This window comes from Paroedura picta, chromosome 10 (assembly GCF_049243985.1).
Source record: "Paroedura picta isolate Pp20150507F chromosome 10, Ppicta_v3.0, whole genome shotgun sequence".
Classification (NCBI taxonomy): domain Eukaryota; kingdom Metazoa; phylum Chordata; class Lepidosauria; order Squamata; family Gekkonidae; genus Paroedura; species Paroedura picta.
Window position 1 is genome coordinate 52,838,588 of NC_135378.1, and position 12,063 is coordinate 52,850,650.

Consider the following 12,063-nt stretch of genomic DNA (forward strand, 5'->3'; position numbering starts at 1 on the left):
GTTTAAATCTCAGACAAAGCTTTACAATTACATACCACTGATCCTTCAGACACCTACATTTTCAAATAGGACCACCACTAATTAGATCTGTTTGCAATACCTGGATGATTTTTTAGAAGTCAGTCTTAATGATCAGCAATGGGCATTTATAATTTATAAGCTCTCTATAAACAATGGGCATTCATTTTTCTTTAAAAAATCAAGGCTTCCAAGACCTCATTTCAATAACTTAAATTCTTTGTCATCAAAAAGTTGCCCCAATTGGGGTTTAGATTTAAATTACTCTTCTGCTTTCAAGACCCCCCCCCCCACACTCCTTTCTAGGTCTTTCAGCCTTCAGCACCCTCTAACAGTCTGTGGAAAAAGGGCAACACTATGAGCCCCCTTTCCTTTGGCTGAGAATTTATTATATACATTTTTGTGGCACTTGTGTTTTTCATTCTTAGAAAGATTAATTTTATTTCTGGATTTATAATCCTGGGGTCTGCAGTATGCTTGTCTTTTCCCATGGTTCCAGTCAAGGATATCTCGGGAGCTAAATCATAGGTCATGTATAATCCTGTGGGTTTTTTTGGTGAAAGGGTGTTTCCCAGAACAAGTACTAAGACACAGGTACTAAGGCACATCTAGGGCCAGATCTGCAGGCAGTCTCCACTTGGTTCAATGGAGACTTTCTAAGCTCAACAGAAGGCTGAATCGGAGTTTTGCTCCATTTTAGAGTGATAATCTTAAAATAGGTGTAAGGTTTGTGGGCGGGGAGGGGGGTGGCTTTCAAGGGACCATTTATGCATATAGTGGGTTATGTTGCACAGTTAGCACCAGATTTTTATTTTTGCCATTCTGGAGGAAGATTTTTATATGCATTTTAACAGTTATTTAAGAGTCCCTATATGCTTAAAAAAGCATGTGAATATATGTACTTCCCCCTCCCCCTTTTAAATAAAACTGCATCATAACCAGAGTGTTCCATCAATACAGAAGAATGAGAAGGGAGCTGTGGCTGGAACAATATGTAAAAATACTGCTCGTAAAAAATTTCCTTTATTAACTGTCATCATCCCCAGAATATATGTTCAAATAAACGTTGTGTAATAACTAAATTTGAGATTAATAGGCCCCTTAAGAAACAGTGAAGTCATTCAGGATAGTCAGTGAAAAATAGGCTATAAGACTGCTACATGCACATATTGTCCTGCTTACATGCTCTCTCCGGTGTCATTCCCATTTATCAATGTCGGCAGGCTCTGTTCTCATTAAAACACTCTTGCACAAAAGCAACTTAATTTCCTTAAGAGGAAAGGACACCTGATTCAATTTAGCACCCACAACCAATAACTTGAATATATATTCTTTCCAGTCTGATGTCAAATGAATAGTTATGAGCAGCAACTGAGAGAAAATGTATTGCTCTTTTTAAACATACACACACACGCACAACAAAATCTGTGTGTACAGTGACGGGCTTATGGAAACCTCCTTTCTACAAAACTGGAGAATTCTACTACTGAATATAAAAGCTGATGAGGTGCAAATGTTTTTACACCTCATGTTGTCTGTTTCCAAAAAAGAGGAATTTGATGTGGTTCTTTCAGATGGCACTTGTGACTCTTTCAGGCTCATGTGGGTTTGCTATTCACGTCCAAACTAGATAGTGCACTGAAAATGACAGCTGTGGGTTAACTCCCTCACATCATTGGTATTACATTGTTGCACTTACCTGTGTCCTATCCCAAAAATGATCTGTGGTTTCCTGTCCCTACTTCATACTGCTGGTGAGTAATAGATGGGAAAAGGCATTATGTTGTGACACTGGGACATGAATAAGTTCTACTAGACTCATGGAGAAGAAAAGCAAAACTAAATACACCGCTGCTATTTTTGGTGCTTATCCTGTGCTTTCAGAAAAATGGCTCCTTTGGCTCTCAGACCACAGTTGCGGGTCTGGTGGGAGAAAAGGCAAGATTTTGTTCAAATCCAGAATTCCCCTGGCATCATTTCTTCTAGTATCATATTATGGTTGCAAATAGGTTAACATTTCCATTGGAAACAAGGAAGAGCTCTAAACTGACTCCACCTTCTCACATACTCCAGTAGTCTAACTGATGGAACAAATCAAGAACATGATGTAGGATTATGGCCCTGTGTCCCCAGAATGGAGAGCATGCAAGTGTACCAATTAATACAATTTTGGGGCAGAGATTACTAATGCTTTTGTTCTGAGAACTCTTTATAGGTACTCTGTCAAAAGAACCCAGGCAAAAGTGTTTTCCTGGAACTTCAACTTTGCTGCTGAAACTAGGACTTCAAGAAAATCAGAGTCCAGTAGCACCTTTAAGATCAACAAAGATTTCTTCAAGGCGTGAGCCTTTGAGTGCAAGTACTCTTCGTCAGACTACAAGGATGAGGTGCACTTACTCACAGGTAAGCAAGAGGTGGAGGGGATGCTTATCAGCTAGGGGGAGCCCATATTTCAGAGTGCGACATTCTTCACCCTCTTATCTGTATCCCCTGTCCTGTGAAAAAGATGAGTTCTCCCGGCATCCAGACTTCTATGGCCATAGGCTGTCTCCCCACCAACTATGAGTTATGGATGCCTGTGGTCTGATTTAATGATCCCATACTGTATGTCTCCAGGGTTAGAGAGACCACTACAACCTCTTAGGATTGCATGCAGTTTACAAGGAGGACAGCTGTGTTGAGTGCAGGCTTTCCCATAGTGTTGTGGGGAAGGTTGTATGCAGCATATTCTCCTGATTGTTGAACACCCAGCATTGCCCCACATCTATTGCTACTAGTGACCAAACACTCACAACTACTTCTTCCTTGCAGGATCATACCTGGTTGCACGAAGCAGAATAAACTGTTAACTGGAGAGAGAGCTCTAATAAAACTCCCTACAGTGGATGGCTGAGTATTGTCTGTAAGGTTACATTATCTTCTCTGACATGTGAATTGTTAATTGTTGATATCAGAGGGACTACAAGTTAATTAGGGCTGAGGCACTCGGGCTGCAAGAGCACTTAGGGTGCAGTTTTCTACACCCAGTGTGGACTTGTCAGCCCCAGGTGAACACTTAGGCATAGAAGCCGTCAACGGCTTACTATTTCCATGTCTCTTATCTCACTACAGGCAGCCCTCCAGTCCTCACTGATGCACCACCCTCCAGTGCTATTCAGACTACGATCAAACAACAACAACCTGATCTCTCAGGAACCAGCTTGCTCTGAGCAATTGCTACCTTCTGCTCCTCAAAAGTGTGTGACTCACAAGAATATAACTGGCGTAACAGTGTCATGGTGAAAGCCGCATTTACTACTGTCAAACAGCTTCCCAGTGCACAGTGACCTTCCATGAATGAAAATAATTATTACACCTGTGTTTCCATGGTGCTTTGAGATGTAACTTCTCTGCTGTTGTTGTTCATATTACCTTAGATGCAATTGTGACAAGGGACTTAAAATGGGAGGGGGAAGTGTGCTCACCATGGCCCGCGATTTCGGGTCACATGGAAACTGCGGAGGGGGAAGACGCGAAGCACACCGGTTATGCACGTGATGGGGCGCGACGGCAGCAAAACCCAGAGTAACCGTTTATGCACGCGGCGATCCCGGCGCCACTTCTGGTTGCGCCCTGGTCACCCGGAAGCTGCGCTTTCTTCCGTGTGTTGCTAACGCGGCTTTTTCGGCGGCATGCACCGAAGCTGCGGCCGGTTGCAGCCGGCACCGTGCGTTATCGGTGATTTTAGTCACTGCCATTCCACCCCGAATGTGCGTTATTCCCCCCGTGCACAATGGGTCCATAAGACACCATTAAGGTTGAGAATCTACATCTTATGTGTGGCCTTAGTCTTGGGGCACCAGCAAATGGGAGATGCCAACTCCTCAGCCTCCTCCTGACTCCTCTCCCCCATTATTACGGGGTGGTGATAAAATTAAGTAGCATTATCATGTGATGATGAAGCCTGCTGGGAAAATAAATAACAGATGTTGGTGACAGATTAAGTGGACATGTGGAATGATGTCTTTGCACGAGATGGTGATATGATAATACCATCAATGCAAACATTTTAATATATAATAGCCTTGTAGAGTAATCACACAAAGAAGTTAGATCAGGACAATGTATCCATGTCCTGAAAGCCCATCCTGTTGTGCTGCTTCCATTGTTGGCTCTTGCTGAAGTTAGATTTTCATATATTTAACAGATTGTGTACAATAATAAACTAGCTGTCTGTGGGCTAATGCAGGTCCACCTGTGATGTCTGTGGGCTTTTTGATTACTCACATGCTATGGCTGGTGTACATTATCCTCAGTGTCCAAAGGCTTCCTAGAAATTATGCAAGCATCTGAGAGACTTGAGCTTAAAATACTCTTTCTTAAAGCCTGTTTTCCAGATATGGGAACTGTTTCATTAGTGTAAGTGTGTGAGAATGAGTAATTGGTAAGTTCAGCTTTAAAATTTTTCAGAGCTTTTTCAAGAAGGGTGCATATTTACCAGGGGAAGAATATCAGAGCAGAATATGCTTGCTTGCATTTTAAAGAGCGAAATGTCTGTAAGGTTCTGTCTTTTCCCCCAGACAGAGAATTAGGACTGTCTTCATATTTTGCTTCAGAATTTGTCTGCCACTGTAAAGGATCGAAGGTTGACAACGTGGTGTTGCATAGTTCTTCTACTCATTCTTTGCCAGCCATCTTTCAATAAAACCATTGACATTGGTGGAACAAGAGCTAAACCTTGCTGAGAGACCCAGGTTCAAATTCCCAGTGCCATGGTAGCTTGCTAGGTAATCTTTGGCAAGTTGCTCACCCTCATCAGCCCCATCTACCTCACAGGCTTTTTAGTTCAACTGAAAAAGCTGGTTTCTTCCTCAAGACCTTTCTCCATTGTAAATGGTTTAGAGCTTGCAGTTCTGTCAGTCTCCTTGGGGGAGGAGGGCACACAGCCATGGCAGAGGAGGTACTTCATATGCCAAAGGGCATTCCATAGCTTCCTGCATCCCCAGTTTAAATGTCTCCTCTATCAAGGCTGGGAAATGATGCAGAGCACTTGTGCTTGTCTCAGAAAGTACACATTTGGTCTGACTGGAGATGGACAGCTTATTCTGTACATAGATACAGCATAGTTGACTCCTGAGCCAAGGGACCCAGCCCAGATACTGCCGTGCACTAGAAGTTAAATGCAGAGGAGGCACAAATTAGTGGGAACAGGCCCCACCGAATGAAGTGAGACATCGGTCTCTCTCAAAAAGTATGCAACCGAAAAATACTTTAAAATATTTCTGTTTACCCAAACGAAAAAGCAAGCTCACAACATGCTTTATAGGGAAGGAAAACTGAGGCACCATGGGAAGACAGGGCCATACCCTCCATGGAGAGGAGGCATGTTAATTGAGTACTGGGGTAGTGGTAGCATTTTTTTGTGGTTGCAGAAGTTGCTTTTTTGTTTTGCCACAACAAAGTGATGCCCTATCTAGAATCTGTTGTTTCTACTACTGCCCATCACAACTCCTCACTCAGCTTATTCCAATATTTCACTAGGGCTTAGTCTAAGAGTTTGTTTTCAGCAAAGGCTGAGTCTAGGAAGAAAAATATTTCTGGGCATGCACATAATGTCTTCCCCTCAGTGCTGGAAAAGAGGAAGAAGAGTTGGTTCTTATATGCCGCTTTTCTCTACCCAAAGGAGTCTCAAAGCGGCTTATAATCTTCCCTTTCCTCTCTCTACAACAGACACCCTGTGAGGTAGGGGAGGCTGAGAGAGCCCTGATATGACTGCTCGGTCACAGCTTTATCAGTGCTGTGGTGAGCCTGGCTGCATGTAGGGGAGTGCAGAATCGAACCTGGCTCACCTGATTAGAAGTCTGCACTCCTAACCACTACACCAAGCTGGCAGTCCCCTTTTTTGCTGCACACTTGAATAAATTGGTAGCATACTTGAAGATGCAGAAGAAACTGTGGAATCACTGAACAATATTATTCAAACTGCAGAGAATAAAGGCAACACCCACCCTCCACTCAGTATTTTCCCCAACAACTGGTATTCCAGCACAGAGATTCTGTTTAGCTATCATAGCAAATGACCACTGATGGACCACTGTGAATCTGTCTTACCCTTTTTATCATTGTTAATTCAATAAATTCATTATACAGCATTTGATGTTGTGCTTTCTTTTGACTGTCCTGAACCTACTGCCAATCAAGTTCTCTGTGGATGAGCTGCAGCAGGCAGGTTAAAAAGAAATTCTCACTCCTTTCCAGCCAAATTGATCCATGCCAGAAGTGCCCTCCTCTTCCAGTAAAGATTCCGGAAACTTCTGTTCCATTCTTTATCCGCCCCTGATTCCCACTATATTGTCTGTTCATTTTAACACAGATCGGGCTTCTCAAAATTTGTCTCATTAGCCGTGTGTCTGATTTGTCAATTATATATTCACACACAAACATGATCATTTCTTATATCTGATGAAGTGGGCTGTAGTTCACACAATAATCTTTAAATAAGCCAGTAAGAAATCTCATTTTACCTTGGAGACTCTATGTAGGCAACATATTGTGCTGCTTCTATAGTGGGGTGGAATGAGAAGTACTGGGATAACTGGGGTTGATTTTGCTGACATAACTTTTAAAACAACTAAATCTGTGTTGTGTAATATGAAAAGCCTGCAATAGCAAAGCTGCATTTACAAAAGACCAATGTAAGTACAACAATGTCAATACAACAAGGTTGCTTGAACAGTGTTTAAAATGTAATTAAATCACTGTTAATTATGCGGAGGGGTAGTGCTAACCACTTATACTTATATGCCTTTAACTATGTCTAAACCAAGATCTATTCAAAACACAAATTACAGTTACATTCTTAAGATACAGTATTGTTTGTGCTGTTTGATTCAGCAAGGTATCTATTATGTCATGTCTGTAACTCCCAACAATGATGAATTCAGATCCCCATACATGTATAGGGTGGAGGATGGGGAAAATCACTCTTTCGCTACTGTGATAGAATGTTGGGAAATATTAACTTGATATTTCATAATATCACCCGAGGTTTGCTGCTTGATTAAGTCTGTTTTAGCTTCTTAGCCAGGGAAAGGATAAAAGGGAATGAGACAAAAACTTCAAAATAAGGGTAGGGAGGGGTCTTTATATTGCTTCAGTTGATGGGCTTATCAGCAGGATCTCAGAACCGGCAACTGTTTGCTTCAGCCTTACGGTAGTAAAGTATCCAGGCTCTGAAGCCTTCCGCATGGGTTATCCTCCTTGACTTCTATGCTATTGGGAAGCAGGTGTTTGTCCTCCTTCCCCAAGGCATCATGGTCCATTTTTGTATCACCTCGGGTTTTGTTGGCTGTTCTCTGAACTTTCCCAACCCTGGTTTATATCAAAATTTTGGGAAGATCACAGTGAAGTCTGGATGGCTTCTGTGTGGGTAAGAAAATCTTGATTTTTCCCACCCAAATGGCAGTAATTTTCCCTGAGATTATCCCTGCAGCATCTATTTCTTTCCACCCCCTCAAGAGGCTTTAAATGTTTCTAACTGGCTTTTGACTGTCAATTTCTTTGATGTATCAGGTTTTCTGAATTCCCAACTTTCACATTTAGAAAGTCTCTATCCCCTTCCATTGTGGAGATATAAAGGAAAAGGCATATTTCTGCAATGAAAGGGGTAGAGAGAACTTTTTAAAAATGAAAACTGGGAATTCAGATAACCTATATACAGCCCCCCAAAATTTTGTCATCACCTTGTCAACCCTGCCTATGGCATCTGATTTTATGCTCAGAGGCAAGGGTAAATGGGAATCTTGAGGTTAAAAACTAAGAGAGTGGGGACCGGGCTGCTTGAGAAGTACATGCTGTTAGATTTGTACTGGGGGAGCACTGAACAGTGAGTCTGTATGTGCAAATGTGTGTGCATAGTCATGAGTACCGTAATTTCCTCAGAATAAGAAAGAGCAGAAAGTGGGGGGCTGATGCCTTTTTATTTTAAAGCAGGACCCATCCTCCCCAAACTCTCGGCAACAATGGCTTTGGTCGATAGGATTGTAGGAGCGAGTCCAGCAGGATGTTTGTGTGTGCATGTGTGCTCCCTTTCCCTTAAATTGAGGAGAGTGGAAATCCTGGTCCTGGTCTGGGATGTAATAGCCCTCAATATTTGTTTGTGTAGCTATAGATTTAAACAAGCAAGGATCTTGGCATGTGAAGGAGGGGAAAACTACACTGCCAGAGGTAGTTAAAGAATCTTACTCCAGCCTGGATTTGCTGAAACCAGGGTAGCAAGAGCTCTTCACAAACCTTAGCTACTGAGTGGAGGGGCCTCCCTGATTCAGCAACTTGATTGGCCACCAATGCCTCATTAGCACACAGCAAGAACTCCCAATTCTGTGTATGGTGCTCTGCGCATGTCTTGCTTCAGGGAGCCAGCAGCAATCAGCCAGTGATCATGTGACTGTGAGGCCAAGTGCTGTGACTGCACACCCCTCATATCCTCCCATGAGCAGGGCTGACTTTCAGCAGAGTGTTTGTGACATATATCCTTGTTTTGAAGGGTATTTTTCAAACCGTGGTATGAAAGACTGATTGACTCATATGTGTTGAGGAAGGTATTTCTTGGCTTTTGCAAAGAGTCCCCAGGAATGGTGCCTCCTTATGTTCAAAAGCAGGATGCTGATTAGACAAAGGTGTTGAAATATGTTGCCATAGTTTACAACTGTCAACTGTGATGTTTTATTCAGCCACATCTACTCAGAAGCGCCCTCCGCAACACGGAATACCATATGCCGTTGTCCTTGCCTTGCCACCAAGCGGCTAAGCAAAGGGTTTCCATGCCTGCACTTGCTGGTGCATTTGGGCCGCTGAGAAGCTGTGGTCCAGTGCTATCTTTTATTGATAAGGCTAGCGGAGGATGACTCTAATGAAATTATCAAAGCTTTGAATTAATGATGAACTTGAATAAGAAAGCTAAGCTCTCTGGAGCCAGGCGTCTCATTACCCATTCACTCTTATTGCACTCTCTCTTTGTAGAGCAGAAGGCAGGTTCTGCTACAGCTTAGCCTGTGTTTTGGATTGGATTCAAATTTGCTGAGCTCTCTTGAACATCCACTTGTGATTGCTCTATGGCTGGGAGACATCTTTGGTGATTAATTTGCCTCCGTTCTTCTTGTAAATGACAGGTCCTCTCCCCCTCCCCCCCTTCCCCTTGGCCTCTCTTATGGTTCTGCATCATCGGACTGGGTGCCACACAAGAGTGGCTTCTTCTTTCTTGATAAATAGAAAAGCTTTGCAAGATTTCAAAACATAGACGTCATGGAATTTCATAACCTCCTTAATACTTAATTTCTCATGGTTATTGTTCGGACATTTTCGGTAAGCAAACCATTTTCTTTAAAATATCATGGCACTGTTTATTTGATAGGATTCTCCCTTTTGACCTTTTTCTTTTTACAAGGATAAGCCCTGCTTGAACTCTTTGTGTAAACCTTTTTTAAAAAAAATAACAAGAACACAGGATTCACTCTAGGAATGCCTACAGTTTGTGCTGCATGTGCTGACACGGGTTGCATTCTGTATTGCCTTTTTATAGCCTCCTTGTGTGAAAGAGTCATAATCTGGGGCATGTTTTGGATTATAGGCCTCTCACAGGTCTTTTAAGTGGTGGTGATATCTAAAAGAGGGGCATGACCATTCTGTGTGTAATAACGTGTGGCTTTCTGTCTTTTCCCCTCCTTTAGGCTGCTGCTATTTTTAACTCTGCATTTGGAAGCTTTTTGGTAAGTAATGCAAGATGTTGGGTTTTTAGTATGTTACTTAATACAGCATTGTTTAATATTTTTATTGCTGATGATTATTTATTAAAGCAGATCAGTGGCTCAGTTTTATCTGCCTCATAGTTCATTAAACACCCAGGCTTGCTATTTCTTATCAGTATCTCCTGTTCCCCAGGAAATTACTGCATGAATAATCTCTGATCAATATAATGTAATGATGCTTAAGTATATGTTAATAGTCTCCTTGATGAAGTGACAGTCCATTATTATTTAGATGTTTGGGGTGGGGGGACTAGTGTCAATATATTGATTGTTTTTTCTAACAAGGCCTATCACACAATCATCATTTTCTATCATGGGGCCATAGGTTTTGAAAGGAAAATGTGGCCCAGATTATGAGAGAGCTGGTGCTATTTCACTCAGTGACGTATCATTTGATTGGCATATTTCACTGACAGACAAGAAATGTATTCCACATCCCTAGGGAGAGTATTAGAATAAGTAAAAATGAGCAAGCAGCCAAAGCTTCTAAAAGTATTGTTTTTTTATGTTCACATGATTGAGCTACACTGCTGAGCACAATACATTATCAAGTACACAGAACGAAGAATGTAGTTATTTTCCGTATTTTTATGTATTGAGCAAATTATCCTGGCCACTTAGAGCACACATTGCATTGTTCTGCATCTTTCAAGTGTGGTCCTAATATTATGTGAATAAAAGTTTAGGTTAACAAATAAGAGGGCATATAAAGATTGTGCTGATTTATTATGAAGACTTGCCAATAGAAGAAAATGCTGCAGTATGTGAAATTAAGCTAGGTGTTTTAAAACAGTGGTCCCCAAACTTTTTATCACTAGGGACCAGTCAACACTTGACAATTTTACTGAGGCCCGGGGGGGGGGTAGTCTTTGGCCGAGGGACGTCACTACTTGAGCCCCAGCTCCATTTGCTTTCCTACCAGCGCCCCTGACTTCCCGCTGCTCACTGGGGGGCACTGCCAGCAGCAGCTGCGAAGTGCCACGCCAAGGGGGAGCCCCAGCTGTGGCGGCCGCTGGAGAGCACCAAAGGTGAGCCAGCGGCAGAGTGGCTGGGCAGCCCCTGAGGCAGCAGCCGGGGAGGAGGACAAGGAGGAGCCACAGCCCGGGACCGACTAATCCACAGACCGGGACCAGTCCCCGGACAGGGGGTTGGGGATCACTGCTTTAAAACATCCTTGTATATTTCCGTGCATTTGAATATAACTGTTTTCATGAATATAACTTAAGCTCAAAACAGATGAAGGTTTGTATTTTTTGACTATTTTTTCTATCTGGTATGGGGCCTGTGTTACTCTGCAACTGATGAGTGAAAGGCAGTGGGGCTCAGTTGCAGGGCCGGAGGACTGCTGCTGCTCCCCAATCCAGCTCTCTAAGCATCTGCAGCAAACTCTACTTGCTATAGAGGGGATAGTAGTGCCTCCACAACACTGCCCCACAATTTTAACATAGTGCAACAGTATGTGGCCTGCACAGGTCATTCTCATCTGACTTTTAAGCTTTGAGCCATGTAGCATCACCAAATGAACAGAGTTGTATTTTGTTAGCAAAAAGATTTGTCTCAGAATGGGTTTTGTTCACTGCTGAAGCTCTAACATTACATTTACAATGATTTATTTGTTATATAGTTTGGTGTGGAAATTAATATTTTACTGAGTCAGCTGTCTTGTCATAATGCACTTAGGTAATCACTCTATGCTTTACTGAAGATCTTTTTGCCCAGCAGATGCCTCAAGAGGGGGTGGTGTACCTTCTTCACTCTTATCGTCTGCTGTAATGGCTAATGTCCTAGGAGAGGGGGTTGGATATGGGGACTGATTCATGGGTTTGGTTTGGTTTTGTCACTGGGTAATAATTATGTTTTCACTAAGAACGCTACTTTAGGAGCTTTTTAAACATGTGGCCAGAAGATCTGGAAGGCCAAACTAAGAATAACATTTTACATTTGCCCCATCAAGAAAGGGATTCTGGTCTGGGGAATATGGATATGGATGAAGGTTAACTTTGAATAAGTATCCTCTTGCTATTAAAGTGTATTGGCATTTGACTGTATTTACTGGTTGGGCTATAAAAATAGCTCTCAATCTCTGCTTGGAAATAAATATCTGCAAATTTGTGGGCAAAATATGTGCATATTTATAGCCAGTTTAATTACATCATAGGTCTAATTAAAAAGATGGTGTGTTAAAGAACTAATTGTTACAGAAAACTTCTTTATGTAGCTTGTCTTGTAATAACTAATGAAAGATGAATTCAATTTACAT

At 42.2% G+C, this 12,063-nt stretch overlaps 1 protein-coding gene across 3 annotated transcripts in view; it reads left to right on the top strand.

Moving 5' to 3' along the window:
• Positions 1-12,063, top strand: part of SLC10A7 (solute carrier family 10 member 7) — a 163,753-nt gene that overhangs the window by 40,952 nt on the left and 110,738 nt on the right. For all 3 annotated transcript variants that reach the window (XM_077300164.1, XM_077300163.1, XM_077300162.1), the window contains exon 5: positions 9,726-9,764. In XM_077300164.1, coding sequence (XP_077156279.1) covers positions 9,726-9,764 — 39 coding nt within the window. The remainder of the gene's footprint in view (positions 1-9,725; positions 9,765-12,063) is intronic.